We start from the raw sequence: 12,337 nt of genomic DNA, 5'->3' as shown, positions 1-12,337 counted from the left end.
CTAGTAGGATACAACTTTATGTAAATAATGCTAAATCAGCATGTGTGGCTTTAATATGTGTATTTATGGCTTTTATTTAGTCATTGACTCGTAAAAATACAGAGCAGAGTTGAAAGTTGAAATGTGTGTATGTGGGCGGTGCTACGAGTGACTTAGCAGGAAGACAGCGGTGCGCTTTCATCATCCCGCCGTAGAATGGTCGCTTTTCCTCGGCTGGGATCCGAGAGTCGGACCGCTGGCAGAGACTTGGGAAAATCAATGAAGAATTCGAGCCTCTAGTTTAGGTAAAGCTCTATACAGTAATTACCAGCATCTTAATCGTAACGTCTGGTTTGTCATGTGAATACGAGTAGTCGCTATGTTGCTCTGATTCGTAATGTCACCTAACGGTGGTTTATAAATATTAAACATATGTCATGACCTTTCTCAAACCAAATTAGAGCTGAGTTTGTGTCGAATTCCAGATTTGAACTGTATTAAATCTTTCATTTACGCTTGAGCATACATGACAGACATGTGCCACGACAGACACAGTATCGTTAGTCTGTTTACATTTATAGACGTTTGACCTTAAAATTGCATTTGGAGATGGACGTTTTTTATAGACCATGAAATTCGGTGGCAGTGCTATGTAAGTCAGATAAAAACGAAAAACGAAGTAAAAACAAATAAAATGCTTGTAAAGAGTTTTGAACTTTCTGTACTATTTTTACTTAGTGGCAGCCATAATACATTGTGGTAAATTTAACGTGCTTTTACATTTGACATTCATTAGACATTCGGTTTCATACCAATTAAAGTCTTTGTGCCTGTTATGTTTTGAGCCCAAACAAACTTAGATAGACATAAATATATGCCCTTTAAGTTCCACAAGGCTTAATTTCAATATAATAATAATAATAATAATAATAATAATAATATATTATATTTATTATATATAAAAATAACAAAGGTATAATCAGAAAAAAACAAGCCTTGTGCATTATAGGGAATAATATTCTGAATATTTTACAGTTGGTTTGATGCCTTTATCCCAAACTGTGGCAGAGTTTTATGATTTTAGATGGGTACAGTATATAAAACATTAAAAAATATGGATTCAGTACCATATATAAAAATAATACAATCATAATCAGACAAAACATGCATTAACTTAGATAGACATAAATATATGCCTTTTAAGTTCCACAAGGCTTAATTTCAATATAATAATAATAATAATAATAATATATTATATTTATTATATATAAAAATAACAAAGGTATAATCAGAAAAAAACAATCCTTGTGCATTATAGGGAATAATATTCTGAATAGTTTACAGTTGGTTTGATGCGTTTATTTCAAACGGTGGCAGAGTTTATTAAATTTAAGTGGGTACAGTACATAAAACATATCAAAAATATTGTATATATACCATATATAAAAACAATAAAGGCATAATCAGAAAAAACAAGCCTTGTGCATTATAGGCAATAATAATCTGAATATTTTAGAGTTGGTTTGATACCTTCAGCTTAAATGGTGTTGTCGTTTAATGGATTTATATTATTGCACACATTAAAAGTTGTAAAATGATTATAAAACATGTAAAACGCTAATTCCAAAAACAAGACATTGTGCAATAACAGGGATGCTTTTCTGAACATTAGTATTGGTTTTATAGTATTATGTCATGTAGTTAAATTGTTTAATTCATATGGTATATTCATTTTTTTCCTGAAACGAAGCCTTGTGCAACGTAAAGGGCATATATTTATGTCTATCTAAGATTGTTTATGCTCAAAACATAACAGGCACAAAGACATTAATCGGTATGAAACCGAATGTCTAATGAATGTCAAACGTAAAACTAAATTTGCCGCAATAATACTCAGTGGTTGACGTTATGATTGTATACAGTACGTGGGAAAGCAATACCTTTGCACAGTAGTTATTTTAAAAGAAGAAATCCTGTGGTAAATAGGTTTAAAGGACTACAGTTTATTTAAATGTTAAATAAAAGTTAATATAATCTTAATTAAAATCTAAACCTTTGTTAAAATGTACAACGTACTGACGTCATATTTTTGTTTGTTTATTTTTATTACATCAGAAGTTGACAGGTCTAAACTGGTCGCTGGATGAATTACGTTGTAAATTACTTAATGAAAATGAGTTTTCAGTGTTAGTTTAGGTACAGGTGTGGTGACAGGTCACACCTTCATAGTGTTTTGCTCATAGTCGTCATCATCACAGTCGTCAGAGGGAAAACATTTTCTCTTGTGAATTAAACAGATGAGGATGAGGTGACCTTCTTGATCATTCATCACTGTGATTTTTGCTGTATGTGTGAGTGTATATATTTTTATCTCCTATCCAGAATTGAATTGGGAGGTATTTTAAATTCCACATTGGTCACGCTTAGTAATGCATCATCCATTTTCTTTAGATAATGGACATTACTCAAATTAACACTTTGGGTGTGTTGTTAAAAGAATATCTGTATCACGTAACCGTGTAGGCATCGTGTGTCATTGAAAAACAAAGCCAAGGAGGGACCTTACAAGGTTTGGCTTGATTTTGCCAGGTGCGTTTACGTTACTGTGTTGACTGTGGCATTTGTTTGTCTGTTGTACAGTTTTCAGACCTGTTTAACTTAAATCATGGTGACAAAACATATCCTTTAGGGGTTATTTTAGTCAAAATGTGGCGTTTTGGGAGGCCACCGGGAACGGAAGTGTTAAGATGGAGCTGCCAAGGGTCACCAAGAGATGTCTGCTGCAAACTTCACAGCAGGGCTCTTCAGAAAAGTAAGTGTTTGATATTCGTAAAACATTTAAATTGTCTGTTAATCAAATGTTGGACTTACTTTATTAATTTATTTAAAAAAAATAATATACACTAATGGTCAGTAAGAAAAAGAGTATAATTTTGAAATATTTTTACTATTTAAAATAACTGTTTTCTATTTGAGTATATTTTAAAAAGTAATTTATTCCTGTGATTTCAAAGCTGAGTAGAATCATTATTCCAGTCGCATGATCCTTCAGAAATCATTCTAATATTCTGATTTGCTGCTTAAAAAACATTTATTATTATTATGTTGAAAACAGCTGAGGACAATTTTTTTCAGGTTTCTTTGATGAATAGAAAGTTCAGATAAACAGCATTTATCTGAAATAGAAATTGTTTGTAACGTTATAAATGTATTTATCATCACTTAACATCATCAAAGTAAACATATTAATTTCTATAATTTCTTTCCCAAAAAATAAATAAATTAATTAAATTATACCAACTTCAAGCTTTTGAATGGTATAATATTACAAAAGCAATGGAATTTTCAATTTATCAAAGAATCCTGAAAAAATATACTCAGCTGGTTTTAAATATGGATAATAATAATAAAAAAATGTTTCTTGAACAGCAAATCAGCATATTAGAATGATTTCTGAAGGATCATGTGACACTGAAGACTGGAGTAATAATGCATTTTAAATTACATTTTAAAATATGTTCAAATAGAAATCAGTTATTTAAAATAGTAAAAATATTTCACAATATTACTGCTTTTGCTGTATTTTGGATCAAATAAATGCAGGCTTGGTGAGCAGAAGAAAATTCTTTACAAAACATTAAAAATCGTATACTTTTGACTGGTACCGAAAAGGTTGGAATAATAATTTGAACATTCAATATTTATTTTTTATTTGATTTTTTTTTTTTTTTTTTAAAAGAAGTCTCTTATGGTCACCAAGGCTACATTTATTAGTTAAAAAATACAGTATTAACAGTAATATTGTAAAATATTATTACAATTTAAAATACCCGTTTCCTGTTGTAATATATTTTTAATTACATTTATTCCTTTGATGGCAAAGTGTCTAATTTCCTCGTCACATGACGAGGAAAATCTAAGTGTCACATGATCTTTGAGAAATGTTTCTAATTATTAGCAATGTTGAAAACAGTTGGGCAGCCTTATATTTCTATAAAAACTGTGATTTTTAGTTTAATTTATTTAGTCCTTGCTGAATAAAAATAATACTGAAAATTAGTTTTTGGTTTGTAAAATTAAAAAAACAATTGTTTATTTCAGCCTTTAACATTAGTCTCCGGTCAGATGGCATCTGTGGCAGCCTAAATCGGCCTCACTTCTCATTTCCAACGTAAGTATTGTGCAATACTGAGAAATCCAGCATTTCTTGATGCAGCGTCTATGCGTAATGTTTTCATTGAATAAGTTTCGATATTACTTGTGTTTTGTCTCATCAGCAAGACAACAAACTCTTATAGAAATACATGGAAAGAGCTGAGAACATCCATGTGCTATTCCATCTCTGGATTCAATCCTAGGTTCTTTTGTACTTATGAACCTGTCACAGGTGAGTTTATGCATTATCATTTCCATGATATATCACTCCATGTTAGTGATTTAGAATGCATAATCATTCAACTCATAAAATAATGTCTTACGTGTTTGTATTATAATTAACCAGCAGATCCCATTGAGATCCACAAACAGAAGTTGACACAATGGTTCAGTCACCTTCCTCAAGAGGAGAGGCAGTTCGGTGGCTACTTTTCTCCCGAGACTATGCATGTGGAGCCACTTGTCCTAGAGCGTCATCCAGATGAGGACAGAGGTCTTAATCCCTTCAAAGGAAAGACAAGCATATCCACACGTCCCCCTCTCACAGCTGAGAAGCTCTTTGATGCTGCTAACAATAATGGAAACAAGGCACGAGGATTGAATGTTTTGCTATACGGTGCTGTCGGCACTGGGAAAAGTACTGTTGTGCGTAAACTGGTGCTGGATTGGTGTGCTGGATCTGTTTTCCCCCAGTTCAAACTTGTGTTGCCCTTCTCCTGTGAGGATCTTTCCCATTTATCCAAAGTGACATCCCTTCGGGACCTCGTGGGAAGGAAGTACATGCACCTTCGCAAGACACCTTACCTTAGTGGAGATAATGACAAGGCTAAGGATGTCCTCTTCATCTTCAATGGAATGGAAAAGATGAAGTTGGATTTTCGCATCGGCTCCACAGAGTTATGTAGCGATCCCAATGAGGCTCTCCCATCGGGAGCTGTTGTTGTTAATCTACTCAGAAAATACCTGTTACCTGAGGTATGAGGTTTTGGTGTTTACTCTTTGAAGCTTTTTCACTCTGTGACCTGGCATTTTGAATGATGTCATGTTCCAGATTAAATTGGTGGTGGTTTTGTGACATACCTTGTGCAGTACCCTGGTTAAAGGATTAGTTCACCCAAATATTAAAATGTTTTCATCATTTACTCACCCTCATGTCGTTTCAAACCTGTATGAGTTTCTTTCTTATGATCATAAAAGAAGATATTTTGAGAATGCTGGGAATCAAACAGTTGATGGTCCCCATTGACATCCATAGTATTTCTTTCCCTACTATGGAAGTCAATGGGGCCCAACAACTGTTTGGTTCTTCAACATTGTTCAAAATATCATCTCCTGTGTTCAGCATGTGAAAGAAATGTGTACAGGTTTGGAAAGACATGAGGGTGAGTAAATGATGACAAAATTTCCATTTTTGGGTGAACTATTACTTGACACTTATTTTTAAATCTATTAATTTATAATTCTATTAATACAATAAAATGCACTTCATAAATATAGTAACTTGAACACATCTGGTCTGTGATGCACATTTTAAATGTAATTTATTTTTGATATTTTTATAATAATGAAGAAAGGGAAATTCTTCAAATGTGATTTTATTTAGTTTTATCTTTTAACAAATAATAACAATCATAATGTATTATTATTTTTAGAAGTACTAGTAGTAGTAGTAATATCATATATATTTTAGGGATGCCCCGAAGTGAAAATTGTAGGCCAAACCCGAAACTGAAAATTCTGGATTCTCTTAGCTGAAAACCAAAGCCAAAAATGCTTTGTATTATTATTCATTATTTTATTAAATAAGAAAATGTAATTTAGTAAGGATTCTTAATTTAACTCAGTGATTTAAATTATACTGAAATACTTTTATTGGAAGTAAAACATTAAAATTGGACAGAAAATATATTAATATTAAATATCAATATATTATTTTTATTCTGTTCTTTGCAGAATCAGATATAACTTTTTTTTTTTTTGGCCAAAAAACAAAAATGTCATGTCTGTTATAATATTAGATAATTTCAGATGAATAATTCATGGTTTTATTACTTTTTAATCTTAAAAATATTTTAAAACTCTGGAAAATAATAATAAAGATGTGCACACATATTATTTTTATATTTTTAAAATGTTTTTAAATGTTATATTAAGTAATTGCTTTATGCTTGGTTACACTACATTACATTTTAAAGTCAACTACACTTAAAAATGGTATAAAAGTCTTTCAAAACCATATGAAACCAACATTTATTTAAAGAATACCTTTCTGAGAACTTAAAGGGATAGTTCACCCAAAAATGAAAATTCTGTCATTAATTACTCACCCTCTTATCATTCCAAACCTGTAAGACCTAAAAGCTCTTGGATTTCATCAAAAATATCTTTATTTGTGTTCTGAAGATGAAAAAAGGTCTTACAGATTTGGAACGACATGAGGTTGAGTAATCAATGACAGAATTTTCATTTTTGGGTGAACTATCTCTTTAGCACATAGTGCCAATTACTTTTCATTGATCCCCACCTTTAGATTATTGTTTATTGTAACTAATAGCTGCTGCAACCTTTTTGCTTTTCTTACAGGCCAGCATTTTGGTTACAACCAGACTATCTGCTGTGGACAGAGTTCCTAAAAAATACATAAACCGTTATGTACAAATCTGCGGCTTCAATGATCCCGTTCGACAGAGAGCCTACTTCACCAGCAGGCTCTTGCAACAGAACGAAGGCAAGCCGAGCAAGTCGGCCGAGATGCTCATAGAAATGCTTTACCTAAATCTACAGCGGGAGAGTCAGTTAGCAACCGCCTGCTTCTTACCATCTTATTGCTGGCTCACATGTGCCACTCTGCATTTACTGCATTTTACTGACACAAAGTCACCAATTCGTACCCTCACTGGCATCTACACCAGCTTCATGAGGCTCAACTTTGGAGGAGAAGTGATCACCGTGGATGGAAATGTCTCTTCACAAGAGCAACAGAACTCGTTAATGCTCTATGTGGTGCGTACTGTTGGCAAACTAGCTTTTGATGGCATCACCAACAAGCGGACATCGTTCTCCGCTGAAGAAATGGAGCAGTGGGTTGGCGGTAAGACCAAAACGGATGAAGAGCTCCAGCAACTAGCGGTGTTTCGCACAGATGTGCTTGACTTCTTTCTAGTTCCTCGTGATTATCACGGAATAGATCCTGAATCTGGTGGTAGACACTATGTGTTTGCTGTTCCTGCCATGCAGGAATATCTAGCTGCTCTTTACGTCGTTCTTGGCGAGAACAAAACCGTCCTAGAGAAGTTGACTAAGGAGGTTTCGGAGGCTTTGGGACAAGCCAGTGAGGACATCTCAAGCCTACTGAGCATCCTCTCCAAAGTCATACCTTTCCGAATCTTTGCTATTTTCAACTTGCTTAAGTTGTTCCCGAAATTCTTCGAGCGAGTCAGCAGCCACAGCAAAGGGCGTATCGCGAACACCATGGCAGCGGAAATGTTTCGTTCGGAGGATAGCTTCAATGAAGATGTCTTGGATCAGGTGGAACAAAGCCTGCTGGGTGTGCATGGTCCACAGCCGCAGGAGGAAAGCTACACACGAGCGTTTGAACTCTACCCTATCTTCATGGGTGGGCTTCTTCATTACGGGAACCGGAGGCTGTTAGACCAGCTCGGATGCAGCATCAAGAGTCACACGGTTTCTCAGATCACCCGTGCACTGAGGAAACACCTGATCAAGCAGAGCCAGAAGAAGCAGCCTCCTGAGGAGCTCATGGACCTTCTGGTCCTGCTGTATGAGTTCCAGAACCCTCGGCTCACAGCTGAAGTCCTCCAGTCAATCAAGACCATCAACTTGTCAACTGTACGCATGACACCACACAAGTGCTTCGTGCTAAGCATGGTTCTGAGCTGCACGAGCTCAAGCTTCCAACTGAATGAGCTCAACCTCTCCTCCTGCCACATCACTCCAGAATTACTGCAGATGCTCTGGCCAGCCTTCCATCACACTAGCAACCTCAAGTGAGATATGTACTTACTATAGAGAAACTAGTCTGTGTTTGCATGGTTGAATGTGCTTGAATGGTTAACTAGCCAGGTCACAATTAGATATAGCTACATTTGATACTAATACATGTTTGACATCCAGTTAGTTAGTGTGCACCAGGGCTCATCAACTAGCACTTTGCCGTTTTAAAACAAATAGTTAGAATATATATTTCATTATTAGTTTTAGTAATAGTAATAATGTGTGATTTATGTAAATTGTCTCTTTGGTCTTCGTCCAGAATTTACCTGCTAAATAATCATTTTAAAGGAGAAGTCCACTTCCAGAACACAAATTTACAGATAATTTACTCAACCCCTTGTCATCCAAGATGTTCATGTCTTTCTTTCTTCACTCGATAAGAAATTATGTTTCTTGAGGAAAACATTTCAGGAATTTTCTCCATATAGTGGACTTCACTGGTGCCCCTAAGTTTGAACTTCCAAAATGTAGTTTAAATGCAGCTTCAAAGGGCTCTAAATGATCCCAGCTGAGGAAGAAGGGTCTTATCTAGTGAAACGATCAGTCATTTTTGAAACAAATTGACAATTTATATACTTTCAAACCTCAAACCTGATTTGATATTGTGGTCTTAATGGACATGCGGCGTTTTATTATGGATTCAATTGCTGCCTTCAGATTGCTTTGCTTGCAGAATGTACTCAGTAATAATTACTTATAAGCACAATTAACTCATTAGTTATTGATTTTCTGCCTGGGAAATTGACAAACTAATGGCATGCGTGTGTGTTTTTGCTCACTGTGTGTTTGCAGTCTTCAGTTTAACAGCCTGGGTCCCGAGTCCTGCATTCCACTGCGAGATCTCCTGCTTGAGCCCAACTGTACTATTAAGTCAATACAGTAAGCCTACTTTCAATAGCACATTATTACTATTCATATATTCATGATTGAGGAGGTAGGTTATATTTGAACTGACAAAAAAAAGCCATTTCAGTTTTGTTTACCAATAACAAACTCAATCTATATAATGTATTTGGTAGAGGCATTGCATCTCTTCTCTGATTCTTCAGACACAGGACAAAACATGTCCCAAAATGTATGTTTTTTTAGTGTTATTTTAGTATTATTTAGTTATTCTTAAAATTTCTGGTAATAATGATGTGTGTGTCTGTTTTTCCATTCATTAATTGAAGCAAATGCTAAATTTGTAATATTTATAATAATTTGGCACGTTACTTTAGTATTTGACTGTGTTAGCCCATACAGTAATGAGTCAACGAAAAAAACAATTTGTGAGAAAAAGGAATATTTTATTACTATTTTATAACTATGATGTTGTTTTACAGATACAGTTGAAGTCAAAAGTTTACATGCACCTTGGAGAATCTGCAAAATGTTAATTATTTTACCAAAATAAGAGGGATCATACAAAGTGTTATTTTTTTATTTACTACTTACCTGAATAAGATATTTAATGTAAAAGACGTTTACATATAGTCCACAAGAGAAAATATTAGCTGAATTTATAAGAATTACCCCATTCAAAAGTTACATACACTTGATTCTTAATACTGTGTTCTTACCTGAATGATCCACAGCTGTTTTTTTTTTTTTTTTTGTTTAGTGATAGTTGTTCATGAGTCCCTTGTTTGTCCCGAACAGTTAAACTGTCCACTGTATGATTTTGAGATCCATCTTTTTACACTGAGAACAGCTGAGGGACTCATATGCAACTGTTACAGAAGGTTCAAGCGCTCACTGATGCTTCAGAAAAAAAAAATGCACTAAGCAGGGGGGTAAAAGAGCCAGGGGGTAAAAACTTGTGGAATTTGAAGATCAGGGTAAATTTAACTTAATTTGTCTTCTGGAAACGTATGTATCTTCTGTAGCTTCTGAAGGGCAGTACTAAATGGAAAAAAAAAGATATTTAGGCAAAATAAGAAAAATGTACAAAATGTTTTGTGTACAAAAGTTTTCACCCTGGCTCTTAATGCATCATTTTTCCTTCTAGAGCATGAGTGTTTGAACCTTCTGTAATAGTTGCATATGTGTCCCTCAGTTGTCCTTAGTGTGAAAAGATGGATCTCAAAATCGTACAGTCATTGTTGGAAAGGGTTCAAATACTCAAAAATGCTGAAAAACCAAATAATCTTTGGGACCTGAAGGATTTTTCTGAAGAACAGCAGGCAGTTTAACTGTTCAGGACAACCAAGGGACTCATGAACAACTATCACTAAACAAAACAAAACAAAAAACACAGCTGTGGATCATTCAGGTAACAACACAGTATTAAGAATCAAGCATATGTAAACTATTGAATGTAAACTATTGAACAAGGTTATTTTTATAAATTATAGCTTTTTTGTAATTTTTATAAATTACAGCTATTATTTTCTCTTGTGGACTATATGTAAATGTCTTTTATGTGAAAGGTCTTATTCAGGTCAATACTAAATAAAAAATAACATGCATTTTGTATGATCCCTCTTATTTTGGTAAAATAATTAACATTTTGCTGATTCTGCTGGGTGTATGTAAACTTTTGAGTTCAACTGTAAATCCAATTTCAGTGCTGGGGAAAGTTAATTTTCAAAAAAAAAAAAAAGTAATGCATTATAATACTGTGTTACTCCATAAAAAAGTAACTAATGGATTACTTTACTGGTTACTTGAAAAAAGTAATCTGATTACGTAACTTGCACTGTAATGCGTTACCCCCAACACTGTTCAGTTTTGAACCACTGTGATAATATTCTAAAAAAAAAACTATTTCCTGTGCATCTTGTGTGAATTTCCTGTTTCTGTGATCACAGGTTGTGTGACAACTACCTCACCGACACCGGCATCAGCCATCTACTGGAAGCTTTGTCTGGTAACCACTCTCTTCAGCGGCTGAGTCTGATGCACACAGGCCTCGGTGACCAATCAGCACAGCTGCTGGCCGAGAGACTGGGCCAGCATGAAATGATACAGGAGCTGAATGTGGCCTACAACAACATCGGAGACAGTGCGGCTCTCACGCTGGTCGATGCCTGTCGTGAACATCCCAGCATCCACACAGTACAGTCAGTACAACAAAATACATTTGAATAGTCCACTCATATGTGCCTTCCTTTAAAATCCATCAGACATTAATAGATGTTTTATGCATATACTTTCTCACAGCCTATACCTAAACCAGCTTACCGATGTGGGCAAGCAGTCGCTGTATGTGCGTGGTGGACCTCGGGTCAAGAAGGGTCGGCGGGTGAAGGTCCTGGCATCGGTAACCGAGGGTTCGGACATCTCAGAGGACTGGCATCCCATTCTGAGCGTTATTGGAAAAAATTCTCTTTCATGGGACAGAGACCGTGTACGTGAGCAACTGCTGGTCTTCCTGAAAGACCTGGAATGGGGTCGCAAACAGCACTCGAGTTTCTGGAAAAAGATGCACTTCCGACGTGTTGAGAGCACCGTGAGGCAAATGCTGCACTTACTGCAAAAGAGCAGTGATACGGGAACAGGGTCCGGTACAAAATAATGCAACTATCATAGAAGCTAAAGGGATGGGTGTTTAATTTCTCAAAGAGATTTTTGTTGCCATATTTCAGTCCAGTCAGCCTCAATTTTTCCAGTTACAAAATATCCATCTGCGTTAGCATTGGGTCATTATGAGAAAACACTGTGACAAATTAATTTGATTGTTTGAGGAAAAGATCAATATTCACTACTCCGTAGTTTTTCAGATTACTACTTGAAAACTGCTCCGTGTTACACAGTAACAGATTTTGCCATTTCCTATGCATATGTAATCAGGGAGAATTCAGGGTTCTTTGTTACATAAAATAATGTTTTACTCCTTTGTGTATATGTTTAAACTCTTTAAACAATGTTTAAGCATCAAATTGTGCTCTAGAAAAGGGCAACACAGTAATGTAAGCAAGAAAAGAGTTTAAATGCAATATTAACACATCTTTTGCCTTTATGATTGAAAAAATGTTTGAACTGATTGTGACTAAAATTTGCTGTGCAATAACAAAATAAAACTAAAAGTGCTGATGAAAGGTAGCTCTTTGTCATACTTTGAATCTTACCTAAATAGATGCAAAGTTTGTTGTCAGTCGTCTTAATTACTGTTGGTTATGTAATACCCCCTTCGGATCTATTGGTGGCTGAGGTGTTGTCTCATAAACCAGAGATTAAATATTAATCTGCTGCGCGTTATTGTTGT

General features: G+C 35.0%; 1 protein-coding gene across 3 annotated transcripts; it reads left to right on the top strand.

The window, feature by feature from the left end:
- Positions 1–115: 115 nt before the first annotated feature.
- nlrx1 (NLR family member X1) lies at positions 116–12,165 on the top strand. Of its 3 annotated transcripts, none has more exons than XM_051129878.1 (9): positions 117–284; positions 2,669–2,791; positions 4,081–4,150; positions 4,257–4,366; positions 4,484–5,109; positions 6,718–8,141; positions 8,941–9,027; positions 10,941–11,192; positions 11,293–12,165. In XM_051129878.1, exons 2-9 carry the CDS (start codon positions 2,686–2,688, stop codon positions 11,645–11,647), a joined length of 3,030 nt encoding a protein of 1,009 aa, XP_050985835.1. In that variant the 5' UTR covers positions 117–284; positions 2,669–2,685; the 3' UTR covers positions 11,648–12,165. The 3 variants fall into 3 exon arrangements, with proteins under 3 accessions (XP_050985836.1, XP_050985835.1, XP_050985834.1); XM_051129877.1 differs by having other exon boundaries at positions 118–284; positions 4,481–5,109; XM_051129879.1 differs by lacking the exon at positions 8,941–9,027 and having other exon boundaries at positions 116–284; positions 4,481–5,109.
- The last annotated feature ends 172 nt before the right edge of the window (positions 12,166–12,337 follow it).

Source organism: Labeo rohita, chromosome 15 (assembly GCF_022985175.1).
Source record: "Labeo rohita strain BAU-BD-2019 chromosome 15, IGBB_LRoh.1.0, whole genome shotgun sequence".
NCBI lineage: Eukaryota > Metazoa > Chordata > Actinopteri > Cypriniformes > Cyprinidae > Labeo > Labeo rohita.
The sequence above is the reverse complement of the archived record's forward strand: the minus strand, read 5'-3'. Positions and strand labels throughout refer to the sequence as shown.

Excerpts from the sequence above, each read along its gene's own strand:
- nlrx1 (XM_051129877.1), top strand. The coding sequence starts at position 2,686 with ATGTGGCGTTTTGGGAGGCCACCGGGAACGGAAGTGTTAAGATGGAGC. Across the intron at positions 4,367-4,480 it reads TACTTATGAACCTGTCACAG|CAGATCCCATTGAGATCCAC; the intron begins GTGAGTTTATGC and ends ATAATTAACCAG. Across the intron at positions 5,110-6,717 it reads GAAAATACCTGTTACCTGAG|GCCAGCATTTTGGTTACAAC; the intron begins GTATGAGGTTTT and ends CTTTTCTTACAG.